The 16,222-nt window shown below is 35.3% G+C and overlaps 1 protein-coding gene across 2 annotated transcripts; it reads right to left on the reverse strand.

The window, feature by feature from the left end:
- Positions 1–1,563: 1,563 nt before the first annotated feature.
- LOC145165471 (transcription factor IIIB) lies at positions 1,564–3,601 on the reverse strand. Of its 2 annotated transcripts, XM_079084209.1 has the most exons (5): positions 3,431–3,601; positions 2,518–2,673; positions 2,274–2,384; positions 1,911–2,178; positions 1,564–1,839 (listed from the first exon to the last, which is right to left on the reverse strand). In XM_079084209.1, exons 2-4 carry the CDS (start codon positions 2,632–2,634, stop codon positions 1,945–1,947), a joined length of 462 nt encoding a protein of 153 aa, XP_078940335.1. In that variant the 5' UTR covers positions 2,635–2,673; positions 3,431–3,601; the 3' UTR covers positions 1,564–1,839; positions 1,911–1,944. The 2 variants fall into 2 exon arrangements, with proteins under 2 accessions (XP_078940335.1, XP_078940334.1); XM_079084208.1 differs by having other exon boundaries at positions 1,564–2,178.
- Positions 3,602–16,222: the final 12,621 nt, after the last annotated feature.

Consider the following 16,222-nt stretch of genomic DNA (forward strand, 5'->3'; position numbering starts at 1 on the left):
AACATTTTTTATTTAATATTATATAAAATATATTTTTTGTATTTTCTTTTTGTAATTTAATTTAATTATTTTATTTTAATAAACAAACATTTTTTATTTAATATTAAATAATATATTTTTTTTAATAATACACAAACATTTTTTTATTTAATTAATATGACATAATTTTTTTTAACGACAAACACTTCATATTAAATAAAAATGATTATAATAACCTAAAACATGATTTAACTTATATATTTATGCATATGACATCAAAGTTGAATCAAGTGATTCCATATAATATTATTATATATTACATTTAACTTTTATATATATATATATATATATATATATATATATATATATATATATATATATATATATATATATATATACGATTTAATCTATTTGATTACATTTGTTTGGTTTGTTTTCTTGAATTGCTCTTCATAACTTGTTATGTACACGATTTAATATATATATATATATATATATATATATATATATATATATATATATATATATATATATATATATATATATATAATAAAGGTGGTTACAAACACTTCAAATTTAAATAAAAAAGATTACATTAATAGTAGACGAAACACACAACTTAAAAAAACTACGACTTAATAGTAGACGAAACACACGACTTAAAAAAAACTACGACTAATCTCAATTGTAATCTTTAGCGAGATCACGCTTGGCATTATTAATAACCCGACGTTCCTCCTCGGACAATTGATCTCCCACATGTGTAAATTGGTGAGAGTGTGGTTTAATTTATATTAGTTGAATTGGTATATATATATATATATATATATATATATATATATATATATATATATTATTAAAAACGTTTTTTTTAATTAAATCACAAGTAAATTGTTGAGGTTGTTGAGATATTAATATTATTCATAAATTATTTAGGTTGTTAAGAATTGAGATATTTAATTTTAGCCATAAATTACTTTGGATGGAGTACGATACAGGTTGCAATCCCAAAGAAACTATTTCACCCAATCAAAGTCATTCACTTCTTTCTCTTTCTTCTTGCTTTGAGGTTGGCGATTATGATTTGGCGAGCCCCCTGGCGAGAGCTAGGGGGTGGTGTTCTACATCAATGGCGAGCTAAGCGAGTGGTTTTGGCGAGTGCCACTCCGCTTAGCCTTGGGATCTTTTTAGGACTAGTTGTTTTGGTTTGTGGGCGAATGTCCCGGGCACTAGTGGAGACATGTTCCTTGTCAATCGTGTGGTGGTGCATCAATCCTGAGTATGCTATGCACCCCTTCTTCCAAGACCAGGGCTATTCAAAACATCAGTGAAATTGAAAAATGAACCTCAAACCCTTCAAACCCTACTAGTTTTTAGTTTTGGTAAGGTGCTGTTAAACATTTAACTAGCTAAAATGAACCTTTTCTATTTTATTTTATTTTACTTTTTTCGGTTTAGTTAAACGTTTAACCGGTTAAAATCTTAGTTTTTGGTTTTGGTACGGTTCACATTTTTCCCATAGACCGATAACAGAAACACCGAAAACACTTTTTGGCATAATTTAGCATCTTAAAAACACCTATGTTAGTCTAGTAACAATACTCCTAAAAACCATCTTTTATTACAACAATCCACCATCAATTATGATCAAACCTTCAAAAACTCAATGAAAAATCCTCTTTCTCCAAAATAGAGGACTGGACAACAAAACCATCATCTAAAACATCTTAATCAACACAACTTCTAAAACATCTAGGTTTAGGAAAAAACGGATTTTACCCCAACAGATGCCCCAAATCTTCTCCAATTGCTGGAAAGTTCATTCATAACAACAATTTCTTGAAATTGTATTCTCACCATCTATATTTATATGAAGATATAAACATCATCAGTGAAATGGACCCAGTGCACAACTTCTTGAAAACACATACCAAGATCCCTTTTGATGATTGTTGTTAATCATATTCATCCTGCTTGAGCTTTGGTGATGTTGGTGGAATCATTGTCTGGAGTCTCTTGTTTTGTCTCAGAAATTTTGAGATTTGCATTTTTGTGGGCTTCTTCTTGATCTAGAAAAGCCTGTGCTTTCATGGTTTGCATCATCTGCTTCATTGTCTTCTCCTCTTCTTTCAGCTGCATTTCAACTATCATTTCCGCTTGCTTATCAACGGGTGAGAAGTATTCATTAATGGCAGCCTCCTGCAGTTAATCACCCAACTCTTCAAACACAACTCCCAAATATTTTCATCAAAGTAGGATGATAATATCATAAGATATTTTGTTATATAACCTACCGTGTCCTCTAACTGCTTGTTTACAGCTTTCATCTCCTCCACCATTTGTCTAACCTCAGATAAAATAAGCTGTTCAGGGATCTTTCTAATCTCTGCTTTCTTCCTTTCTGCCTACAGGAATAAATACAAGGGAGAAGATGAAAAACAGAAGCTAAATGACACTAATCACCAACAAGATATCACTTTGTTATCATTAAAATCTATGAACTTGAAAAGATTTCAAAGAAGACTGTGAGGTGCTTACCTCAATAATACGTTTTTCAAGATCCAATCGATAAGATCTGATACGGCGTTCTTCATAACCTGATAACACCCTAACATAGAACATAGCTTTCTTCCCAAAATCAATTAACTTATTCATCGTTTTGCAATGGCACTTGAGTTTATCAGCTTGATGACACTAAAATCACCAATAGATATCAGTTTGTTATCATAAAAATCTGTTAACTTGCAGTAATTTTTTACAAAGGATTTCTTGACCCACTATATACCTAATAAATAATAGTTGGTGATGATATTAGCTTAAATTAAATCCAACTACTGTCCTTCATTTTCATCGTTTCTTTGTATGATTCTTTTATGATCAGCTTTTCTTTGAAAGATATTCTTTCTATCAATCATGTTGGACTCTTACCTAGGTTGTTTATGTTTGGGTATATCATAATTCACTTTCTCCTTGGTGAGGAAGCTGACTCCTAACATAAGAAGATTTTCAGGTGTAGTGACAGAGTGCATTCATCGTGTAAAACAGGAGACTAATCTGGATACCTAATTTACTTATCATTTGGATACCTCAATAACCAAGTACGAAAAATATAAAGATAAGCATAGTGACAGATTGCATCTTGTAACGGGAAACTCATGAAATTAAAGGGAGGTTTTGGTTTTAACCAGCAGCGGGGAAAAACAGGTCGTATGCGATAATTGACGATTCATACAAGCAATTAACGCCAAAACCATTACTCGTGGCACCAGGAGGGCATCGATTGTGCGTATGTGTGTGTGTTGTGTACAGGTGCGTAATTATAACCCTAAGTCATGTTTTTCAATCATTATTCACCGATTCTTCAAATGGATTTCGACTTCAGTTTTTATAGTTTATGCATTCAATTGTTTCGTATGAAGGGTTTACAAATTACGAAAATTGGAGGATCTACCTGATAAGAAGATCGAGAGACAGCGAGAGAGAAATCAGCAGCAGCAGTTCGTCGAGGCTCGAGGGTGAGACCAGATGCAGTGATAGCAGTTCGTAGTTGCGTAGAGGCGACCGGTGAGAATAGCGAGAGAGAAGTCGATGGGGTTAAATGGGTATTGTAGAACTCAAAGGAGTAAGGTCATAAAATAATAAGACAAGAAAAAGAAAAATTACTAGTATTACTATCTTTCGAATATAAATTATTAATATATTAATGTAATCACAACATTCTCATGAAGACTACCTTGCGGTTTGGAAATTGACTTATCACGGTAATTAACTTTTTGGTATTTTCACATTAACTATTTTTTTTTTGTACACATTTAGGTAACAAACTTGTTGGAAGTGTTCACATATGACCATTATGACCTGCTGTAGCAGGTTACATCCTAGATGTGAACACTTTTGACAAGTTCGTTACCTAGATGTGTACAAAAAAAAATAGTTACCCAAATATGAACAAAACGAAAAGTAAGAGTAAATTACATGAATGGTCCCTGTGGTTTGGAGGAATTTATGTTTTTGGTCCCTAACTTGTTTTTTTAACTCGGGTGGTCCCTACTATTTATTTTTGTTGCGCGTTTGATCCCTGTCTTACCTAAAAAGACTATTGTGCCCTTATTAATTTATTTTTTTAATTAATTTTCTTATTTATGTATTTATTCTTTATATATTTAAAAAAAATTAATAAACCCTACATATCTGTATCTCCTCACCATCACATCTCTTATCCTCCTCAACTTCTATTTATTTTCCATCTTTAGTGATATCGACGTCTTCACCATCCCTTCTTTTTTCGGTCCTTCAACTCTGTCGAATTAACACCACAACCCAGTGAACCCACTAAAGATGAAGAGACAATGGGTTATGGTGTTGGTTCGCCAAAGTTGAAGGACCAAAAAAAGAAGCATGGTGAAGACGTCGATGTCACTAAAGATGGAAAAGAATAGAAGTTGAGAAGAATGAGAGATAGGATGGTGACCGGTGATAACCAAATTAAATTTCTCAAATGTGGTTTCAGGTTTACGGTGAGGAGATACAAATATGTGGGGTCTATTAATTTTTTTAAATATATAAAAAATAAATACATAAATAAGAAAATTCATTAAAAGTTAAATTAATAAGTGCACAATAGTATTTTTAGGTAAGACAGGGACCAAACGCGCAACAAAAATAAATAGTAGGGACCACTCGAGTTAAAAAAACAAGTTAGGGACCAAAAACACAAATTCCTCCAAACCATAGGGATAATTCATGTAATTTATTCTTACTTTTCGTTTTGTTCATATTTGGGTAACTATTTTTTTGTACACATCTAGGTAACGAACTTGTCAAAAGTGTTCACATCTAGGATGTAACCTGCTACAGCAGGTCATAATGGTCATATGTGAACACTTCCAACAAGTTTGTTACCTAGATGTGTACAAAAAAAAGATAGTTACCCAGATGTGAACATACCAAAAAGTTAATTACCTTGATAAGTCATTTTCCCCTGGGCGGTGAGGTTAGTTGTAGGTTAGTTGTTTACCAGGTTAATTTTCACTGCTTCTTACTATCTTTCTCACCGATTATGCTTCATCTATATCTCATCGACTTCTTCTTTTCTAGAATGTACTCCATTGGATCTTCACAAAACAATTGGCTCTCTTTTTTTCTACCACCTTGATGCTCCACTTAAGAAACGATTATTTCCGATGTCATTGGTTCTTCTCGGCGGAATCGAACCATCATCTTCACCCGAGAAATTTGTGTGTGTTCTGGTGTCCCCGTTCGTCATTCACAGAACCACAACCATAACTGCACAATTAGGGGCGCTCAACACCAGCGCTGCTAATCGTCAGACAGTACAGTGGCGGTGTTCTGCCATGTGGCTTCACTCTTGCACTCTGTATTTTGAAGGCGTATTATGGGCTTTGTACCCATTGTCGCTGAAGACCCTCATTTCCGATGGACCGCCATCAACAAGAACTGCTCAATCAATGGTTATTATGATTTCTTCAACATATTCTGAAGACCCACTTCAAGCAGAAGGTTTATTCAAAGTTTTTTGTTAGTTTTTTTTGTTTTTTTTTCAATATCTATTGAAAATGAACATGCAATGCCCTAACCTATGCCTTTATCTCGATTCTCAGGTGGGGTATCTGTTTAACCCTATGTTTGATGATATGGGTTTTTTTTCTTTGAGATTGAATGTTATCAAAATCTGTTTGTGTGATGAAATCGTACAGAAGTGTCATGTTCTACCATAACTTTATGATACACATAACCTGTTTGATAAAATGATTCGGTTACAATTATCAAATTAGTATAGCTTCATATTGCTTCCAAGACACCTGACGTACATCCATAGGTATCATAAAGTTATATTTTGTCGATTTTCCTCACAATTGAGTCTAAATATAGTTAACTTTAGATGATGCGTTCTTTATTGTTTATAGAATGGTGTGTTAATCTTATTCTACAAGCTCACGAGTCATTGATACAAGTTAGGATCTTTATTACGGATAACCAAAGTTTGGTTATCTTATTACACCATGTTATCATCATAAGCCCTAAAGACAATGAAGATGCTTTTGCAGATGTAGAAAATGCTTTCCACAAAATTGGCAGTTTGGTTTTCATGGTGATGAGATATTTAATTTTGAGTTTTTAAAGCTTTAATCCAGTTTTTTCTTTGGGAAAACTATAAGTTCATTGTTAGAGTTCACAATATTAAATCTTTTTGTTAGTATCTTCATTTAATCAAAACCTAGCATTTGTCATATATTAGGAAATTAATTATAATATTGATGTTATTTTGTGTGCAGGATCCGGTTGTAGGATTTTGGGTTCATCCAAAGCTTTAATGTAACATCCCGATGTTCAGGTACTTCTAAAATCACCCCTATAATTCTATTTCATATCATTTTGGTCCCTAAGTCCAAGAAATTATGCTTTGAAGCCCTAGTGGCAATTTCGTAAATATGGCAGGAGGAGTACGCCATGCGTACATGTGTGTACTCTGAGTGTACTAGGGCATGCCCTAGTACGTTGGACGTACACTTATGTACGCGGGGCGTACTAGCTTCAGGAGGAAACCCTAAATTTTAGGGTTTGGGTGGTATTTAAGCAACATTATGTCTCATTTCTCCCCACCTTTTCAACGTCCACATCCTTTAAGTCGTTTTTGGCAAACCCTAGCCCTCTTAGTATGTGTTTTGAGCTCAAGAGTGTGTTCTTGGTGTGTTAGAGGAGGAAGAAGTTGCATTAAGGAGCCTTGAAGTGGAAGCAAGCTTGTGGATCTAGGATATTTGCCTTCTTGAGAAGCTCCAGAAGGTATAAAGTCTATACCTTGATGTCTTGGTTGTTAGATCCCATTTTTGGGTGTTTTATGTTGCTTTTCTTGTCCCAAAGGTCCCATCTTGTGCATGGATTGTTATTGTCATTTTGAGCTGTCCTTCCAGACCCTAGGAAGGGTCCTAATCCATAAAAATGAGGTCTTAATTGCTAGAATTGTTTCATGCATCTTGTAAAAGGTCTTAATGGATTAAGACCTTGTGTTAAGCACTTTGTGGACTTGTAAGGTCATAAAGTTGGAAACTTTATGACTCTAGGGTGCATTTGGACCGTAGATTTAAAGTATGGGCTTGAGTGCTTAAGAAATTAAGCACTTAATGGAGTTTGGGGGTTACGAGGGTACATCCCGCGTACATGGGAGTATGCCCCGCGTACTCACTCAACCACCCTGATGGTGGTCTTCTACGAGGCTTTGCGTACGCTAAGCGTACCTCCGTAATACGCCCCGCGTACTCACATGGGTCAACCTTGTTCAGTTGACTCGGTTGACTTAGTAGGTTTGACCAGTTGACTTTGACCAAGTTTGACCTTGAGGGCATTTTGGGTATTTTGGGATTTTAATGGAATTGGTCATTTAGTGGGAATATGTATCGTTTAGAGAGCTGAGATTCGAAGTCAGGCCTTATCACTTTTGTTCAGTTTGCGAGGTGAGTTTTCCTCATTATACTTGCGGGTCGAAGGCACCAATGTCGGCCCATTGGGTTGATATCATATTATGTATGCTATTGTACTGTAGTGATCTGTTAGATCGGTATCCTGGTACATAGGACGATGTTATGCTTATGATATGTAGATTTCTTTGACTGGTTGTAGACTGTTATATGATTATCTGTTATATGTGCACATGTTTGGTCGGTGGCTGAGGCTTCACTGATTTGTGCGTAAGCCAACAAGCCGAGGCATACCAACCCGATGGTTGAGGCCCCGTGGGTATTCCATCCCGATGATGATTGGACCCATAGTGTGTTAGCATTTCAACCCGATGGTTGAGGGGCCTGGGGTATTCCAACCCGATGGTTGATTGGACCCATAGTATGTCAGCATTCCAACCCGATAGTTGAGGGGGTTGTGTAACACCCGCAGATTCGGACTGGTCAATTCAAAGACAATAAGCGTCAAAAATGACTTTTTTGGTAAAAGATCATTTAGAGTAAATGATCTTAACCCAGTTATAGTATATGTCACAAGGATTTCGTACATATAAAGAACGCTGAAATCCGACTTATAACGAAGAAGTTATGACCCGTCGAAGTTTTACGACAAACCCGGCACGGCTCGGCGTAACGTGAAAAGTGAATTTTTGATAAACTACTTTTTAGCCTTAGCGATCTAAACGAAAGTCGTAGTATATGTTAAACCGAGAGTGTTCATATAGAGAACGTCTAAATCTGACTTCGTATGAGGAAGTTATGATTTTTCTAAGATTTTGCATATCAGTACACAACCCGGAAATCGAATTTTAGACCGACCGATTTTTAGCCGACATAACCTAAACGAGAATTTAATATCTCGTTAATAGGAGCTCAAAGATATAAATACAACCGAAAACGGACGTCGGATGACAAAGTTATGAATTTTTAACGGACTTTACCTGTTTAAGTCTATTAAAATATAACGTTAAAAATAAAGTCAAAATTAGCCGATGGAGTCTAAATGAAAGTTGTAGATCACGTCTCTACCTACGCGTGGATATAAAGAACGTCAAATACGGAGCTCGTATGCGAAAGTTATAAATTTTAGAAAATAATTAATTTTCTTAATTAACTTCGGAGGTAACACGTAGCTAAATCCTGACCATTGCTTTCTCCACGCCTTGCCATCAAATGTTGGGTTATGATACGAAATAAAATTTTGTTTTTCACAAAAACGGAAACGAAAGATTTTAAAAATAACAAGTTTATTTTTAGTTCATAATAAAATCAAACCATCATGGATCCATTTATAGAGGTTAGAATGAAATAAAACCAACAATAGGATGTTTTAGAGATAACCTTTAAATCGTTTGAACCCACTTGGTTTTGGGGTGTTGATGAAGATAAAAAAAGATCAAAATGTATGATCTTCTCTACAAGTATCCACCATCAAGAGTAAGGCACTTGGAATGCTAGTTCCTTATTGTATTCTTGAGTGTCTTAAACCTTTAAGTGCTTAACTCAAATAAGCACTAAAGGGAACAACTCAAGAGGTCTTCTAAACACAAAAGTAAAGCACCAAACTTCAAAGGTTTGGAGCTCTTTCATATTCACAGTTTTTAAGAGAAGAAGAAGGGAAGAAAGAAGATCAAAAACTTACACATTTCTCATACATAAGACACTCTTATATAGTCCATGAGAGGTAAGGTCTAACCATTAAAATAATCTAAAGTAGTGGTAGCCTTTAGAAGCATGGGAGACAAAAGGTGGAAGGTTGACAAGCAACCTTCCACACCATCATCATGTTTCGGCCATACTCCTTTATAAAAAAATATTTTTTATTTTTTATAAACTCCAAGTTAATAAAATATGAACTTTGTCTTTAGGTAAAAGACAAAAGAATCCAACTAGTCCAAAATGTTGTGCATGACTTATTAATTCATACCATATGAAATAATAACTAGTAATACTTTCTTATAATTATTATTTTCACAAAACAATAATTATTCCCTAATTTAAAATACAAGAATTGATATTATTTATTAATAATCACATTAATAATAAATATACAAAATGTGTCAACTTGATAAAGGTGTGACCTTATAGGATCATATATTATTAGCAATATCACTCTATAATGATTCTTGGGCATATAGATCCAACATCGGATGCTGACATGTGGTTGCATACCCCCCGCATACTGAGTATGCCCAACGTACGTGTTTAGTACGCCCAACGTACGCACTTTGCCCATCCTATAGATAGAGCTCGTTTCTTCTCATTTTTCCACACCAATTCTCATCTACTTCTCTCCCAACACCCCCAAACCCTCAAGACTTTTCCCTAACACCTCCTAGGTGTTAGTAGCGAGTCCCGAAGCGCCAGAAGGCTCCGAGAAGAAGAACTTTCGGCTTAGAAGTTCTGCCCGCGCAGGACCCGGTTCCTCGCTAAACTCCCTTGTAAGTGAGTTATGCTTACCCTACTTTAAGTATAACTTATGTTTAAGTTCATTATCATTATTATGAACGTATAAATAAGATTTATCAGTGATTCCAAGTCGTTATATTGATTGATCTACTTACGGGGATAATGTCTAGTATGTGATTTAGTGAGGTGTTTAAAGTGGGATTTCCAAACAGCATAATTCGTATACCAAACTGACCCTACCTCCGATATGATCCTACCTAGTTGTTCCTTACTTGATAGATCATGAAAGTAGACTTTGAGTTAACGATGAATCTAGACTAATAATTAGTCGCAGTAAATATTAGACTAAAACATAGTGATAATAATGCTAGGTTTCGTCGAAGGAAAAGACGATTGTGAGAAGTGAAGTGCTGCCCGAATTTCGAGGCGTCACTTTAACAAGTGAGTGCATAGTTACTTTCATCTTACAGATAGATAATACGTATTTAATATAAATTACGTGTTATATGTGCCAATTATCTGTTTTCTTGATATCAGTGTTGGATGAACGATTTATACACGTTTTACTTGATTTACACTATATAGGTACTTTTATACCTATAAATATATTGGGTAAAGATGGGTAGATAAAAGATTAGATGAATGATGAGAGATGAAAGATGACATAGATGATGAGAGGTGAAAGATGATGAGAAACCTTGACCATAACGATGATCCAATCATCTAGCAAAGTATAGATGATGACCACAGACTATTCTAGACAGTCTAGTGGAACGCTAACAGGCTCGCAACCTATAGGTGTTGTGAACGATGTGTTCACCATATGTACTCTAAAAACCCTAACAACTATGGACTTAGTGTCTTACAAATGAATGTTGGAAGCTATGGATTTAGTGCCCTATAAGATGAACATTGACAGCTATGGACTTAGTGCCTAACAGATAACACCGGCATCTATGGACTTAGTGCCTAACAGATAACATCGGCAGCTATGGACTTAGTGCGTGTTGAATAGATCCTGGCAGCGATGGACTTCGTGCCTATTCCTTAGGACAATCCTTAGGAATGAATTAAGGAAGAATAGATGATTCTTAGGGTAGATCCTTAAGAATAAAGAATATAATGGGGATGAGAAGTTGGGTTAATTGTTTGATGATTAAACATAATAATTATATTATTGTGGGTTGAAAACCCAATGTACTCACCAGGTTTCCCAACCCGACCCACTCAGTTTATTTGTATCACAGATATCGATACGAAGCTACATTACACAGAAATTAACGGAGAAGTAAATCATTAGTGTAAATGAATGTAAGGTCTGTTTATGTTTATGTTTTTGTATTGACTATGACATCCCAATGTTTTAATATAAACAAAATACATTTCTTCGGAAATGCTTTGATAATATCTTTATCATGTTTTATAGGAACAAATTTTGTAATATTATTCTTTAAAGTGGATACTCTGATTTTTAAATAAGCATAAATAAAATTTTAAAAATGACCGTGAATTTAGGGATGTCACAGCCTGGGGTATTCCAACTCGATGGTTGATTGGACCCATAGTATGTTGTTATTGTATATGTGTTATTTGTTTGTGTGTTGGTACTTTGGGGGAACTCACTAAGTTTTGGGCTTACAGTTTTGGGTTATGTTTTAGGTACCTCATATGATCGCGGGAATGCGAAGGCGTGATCGTGCACCTCCTCGTGTTTTGATTTATGATTTTGGGAAAACTCTGATATTAAACATGTTTTGAAAACTATTTTGTAAACAATGATGATTTGTGGATTGGTTTTAAAAGTTTAAATTGTTCATGAATTTTATGGATGTTACATTTCAGTTCACTCAACTCATGTAATCTCCTTATATGTCATAACCTTACTATTTAATTAGTTTGATATTAAATAATGTCATGGTTTAGGAACATGTTTACTATTTCTTACATTTATCTTAGAGCAAAATGAAAATTTTCCTGTTTTACAGCTTCTGGTGTTTGACACTCACCAATTCATGAATCCCTTATATCAAGCCTATGTGTTGTATGGGTTACCAACTGGGAGTTTATACTGGTAAGAAATATCAACACTGCTACCCATTATATATGTATATGGAAATACCAAATATGGTCAATATAATTTCTCTTTTTAGTGATAATAACATCTAATTTTCTATAAATTTAATTGTTTATTACATATAATAGCAACATTGTAACGTCCCAAAAATCATAAGGTACAAATTTCACTTTTTAATTCAACCCATAAACACCATTTATTCTTATCAACCATTCAAAAGTATATCATAAAGTGCGGAAACATAGGTGGATGCGTTGTGATCAAGTCAAGTCCTTCCCTTTCGAACTGAAGTACCTGAAATTATAACCATAAAACTGTAAGCACGGAGCTTAGTGAGTTCCCCAAAATACCACATACCATACATATATGTCAGCTCAAGCCTGTACCGGTTCTATTTCACCCCCGGTTTTATTTCACCCCCAAGTCTATTTCAACTCATATGTCAGCTCAAGGTTATACCGGGTCTATTTCACCCCCGGGTCTGTTTCAACTCATATGTCAGATCAAGGTTGTATCGGGTCTATTTCACCCCCGAGTCTATTTCAACTCAATCGGTATTTTTCAACATTACGGGTCTATTTCACCCCGAGCCTATTGCACCCCACATACATATAACAAACAGGCATACAACAAGAGTCACAAGGACAACAACCACATATCATATCATAGTAGGTCAGCATTGGTGCCTTCGACCCACGGGTAAAGTGAGGAGACTCACCTCAATCTAGAGATAACCAAATCGCACGCGCTGCTGCTACCGGGCTCCTCACACTGAACACATCCAAATTATCCCTAATCAAATCAATAATTAAGGAAATTCCCTTAATCCAAGGTCCACATATTCTATCATTCCAATAGGTAAAAGACCATTTTACCCTTCCCATTTCTGACCCAACAACTTATGGCCTAAATCCCCAAAAGGCCCATTAAGGCACCTTGGTGCATACGCCCTACATACCACCTCAATACGCCTAACGTATGGTGCTCAAACCCTAACTGTATTTTTTAGGTCTTATTCCTTTAAGACCAAAAGACCAAATCCTCATGTTTAAGCCTAATGGATGCCTAGAGTCATAAAGTTCCTAAATTTATGACCTAGCATGACTTAATAGAGCCCAAAACCAAACTTAAGCTTCCTAACATAACAAAATGACCAAGGACTTACTTGAAAGTGCTTAATCCTTTAAGACTTTACACCCAAGGCTTATATCTAATTCTAATGGGTGTCTTAATCAATAAAGTCAGCAACTTGATGCCTTTGCACGGCTCCAAGAAACCCAAAACCCAAATCTAGTTTACTAGCTTCACCAAGGGGTCAACAACTCATGCATGGTTGGACCACACCCATCAAGATAAAAACTTTATGAATAAGGGACCTCAAAACATCAAAATAAACCACCCAAAACTTCTGGAGTAGCATTTACTCTCAAGAATCAACTCATGGGACCAAAAAGCTCAAAAAACCCACTCACAAGCAAGATCTAACAAATGAACCATCAAGATTAAAACTTTATACCTCCACAAGCTAGATCAAGGTGAACAAGAACTGGATCTACAAGCTCCAAGACAACCAACACTTCTCCAAAGGGTTCTTCTTCTCCCAAATGCACCAAAAACCCACCAAAATCCCTCAAAGGCTCAATAATCTTTCAAAGGAGGTTAGGGTTTCGAAATTAGGGTTAGAGGGGATGAAGGTTGAAGATAAGAAGGGTTGGAAATGAGTAAGGATTTTAAATAGGGTCCAAGACCCAAAATTATGATGGGTTTTAGGTGAAACAAATAAACTAGAAAAACAATTCCTAAGTTCACATGCAACCTACTTTGGATCTATGTTTTAACTATTGAACATATAACTTTGAATTGCAAAACAAGAACCCTAGAGGAGAGAGGATATTTTTGAAATTAACAAACTAGGGTTTTAGAATTACATACCTTTCAATTGTTATAGCAAACAATTGTTAATCCTTTTGAACTTGATCTTCTTGGAAGCCTAGCACCACAAATGTAATGCCTCTAATGGAGTCACACACAAAAGCTAGCAAGAAGGAAACTTGAAGGAGAGAGAGTAGGGTATGCAAAAATCGGCCCTAAGGTTTCACAAGGGAAGGAGTGGCCGAATTTAGGAGCTGGGAGGCTCCTTATATAGTTGAGGGATCTAGGGTTTAGGGAAAACCCTAATACTCCTTTGCTTGGGGCCTAAGCTAATTCAAAGGCCTTATCCAAGCCCCTTTAACGAAATCATTAGGGTTTACCCTATAGATTTCGTCCACCCCCTTCCAAGGGGGTTCTGGAACCTTCCACTCAACTATTTGATAATTGCAAACTAGTCCCTGCACTTTATAATTAATACAATTAACCCCAAAATTAATTCTAATTAATTTCTGGCTAACTATTAATTAAACCTTATGATTTCTAATTAATATATTAATCTTTTAACATATTAATAAATCATTTATATTAATTTATTAATCTTATAATAAATCAATATCTCTCCTTTCATAATTTCTTGTCCAGTTGCTAGGTTTGAGGGCAACCAAAAGGACTGTGCTGCTATCAATTCAAGTACATACCAATTATAGTTATGGGCTTAGACACCTAATCCAACAAATTAGGGTTTGAGTTTGGGTCACGTACGCCCAACATACTAGGCTGGTCATCAGCGATCACTCATGCCTAGTACACCAAGTGTACGCCTTGTATGCCTAGCATACTTGGCTTAATCCAAAATCTTCGTAACTTCTACTGGCGATAACTTTTGCATCCCAAATCCGTTTTCAATGTTCTTTATATGCTCGAAAAGGTAATGAGAAGCACTACACTCCTGTCAAACCCCATTTGCCTTAAAACCTTCCGAACTTAAATCCTTAATTCAAGAAAGGCCCGAACCATCACTTTTACCATTATACCCTTGAGCTCAAAAGCACAAACCAAAGTCTTGAATTACATAATCTACATTACCCATATCCAAATGGGTCCAAACATATCTTTCCTAAAACCCAAAGCCTTATGACAATTGATCTTCATATCATGGCCCCGAATTAAGAAACGACTCGAAACAGGGCGTTACAAACATCCCTAAACTTATTGTACACAACCATTTTTTAGATTTAATGTTCTTACTATTTTTCTATATTTGGTTTAGCAGAGATGATAAGGGCATATTGGTTGCTTCGTGTAACTCTTGGACGGATATGATCCTTCTTGGTTCAATTTTGTCCCTCCAGGAGCAAGGCAATGTTGTGGAAGTTGTGGTTCTACCAATTTTTGATCCTACCTTCTCCCTCAACCACACACTGGACTCTAAAATGGTACTACACATAGTCTCTCATAAGTTGGTCTATTGCTACAAATTGTCAATTATATATTATTATGGATTTGCGGTTTATAGTTGTCACTGAAAGGGGATGCCTCAGGCTGACTTTTTTTTTTGTGTCACCACTACCATATTTTTGATTTCGATCATTGCCCGAGGCTGTCTTTTTTTTCTTTACTAAAAACTATTGGTAGATTTCCGAAGCTTACACATGCTTACAGTCTGGTAAGTTGATTATCTTATCTCTACATCGATCCTTATGCATTTTACTGATCGATCGGCAACAAATTTGTTGATCATGTTTCGTTTTTGTCTGTTTTGGCTTTTTTTAATTAATGGTTGTTAAAGCAAGGCAAGGAAGAAAACACAAATTTGAGAGAATCGATTGATAGTCTTATATGTAAGTATGAAGGGCTGCAACATTGTGATGAGAAGGGGGAAGGGGGTAATGCATTTGTTGTGAATAGATGTGAAACGAGGAAGTTCTTTTATCTTTCACCTTTTAAAGATTCAACCTTATTTCTCATTTAATGGTAAGCTAATGTCCTCAATATGGATGTTTATAGTATTATTTTTCTTAATAAGTTGTTAATCTTTTATAAATGAAGTTTAGTTAAGCAATATGATGATTATATGCTTACATTCTCTTTTTGTCAGTAGTTTTAGACCATTTTCTATTTATTATATTATTAACTTCCTTTTTTTGTTTAGTTGCATTAATGAATGATGGTGATGTAGATCTGATTTGACTTTGGGTGTTTGTGTGTGTTTCTTGAAATTGTTTGTAAAGGCTCATGGACATATGGATGAATTACCACATGAACTTATTCACAACTTTGTATTCCCAACGGAAGCAACGGATAAAACAATATCACTAATAATATTACCCACAAACTCATCAATATAGCACCAAGGACAAAATGATGAACTTGATCTTTGGAGTCTCTGTAGTTGACACCAGGTAACATTATG

This window comes from Lactuca virosa, chromosome 3 (genome assembly GCF_052849685.1).
Source record: "Lactuca virosa cultivar CGN04683 chromosome 3, Lactuca_virosa_CGN04683_v6, whole genome shotgun sequence".
In the NCBI taxonomy this organism is placed as follows: domain Eukaryota; kingdom Viridiplantae; phylum Streptophyta; class Magnoliopsida; order Asterales; family Asteraceae; genus Lactuca; species Lactuca virosa.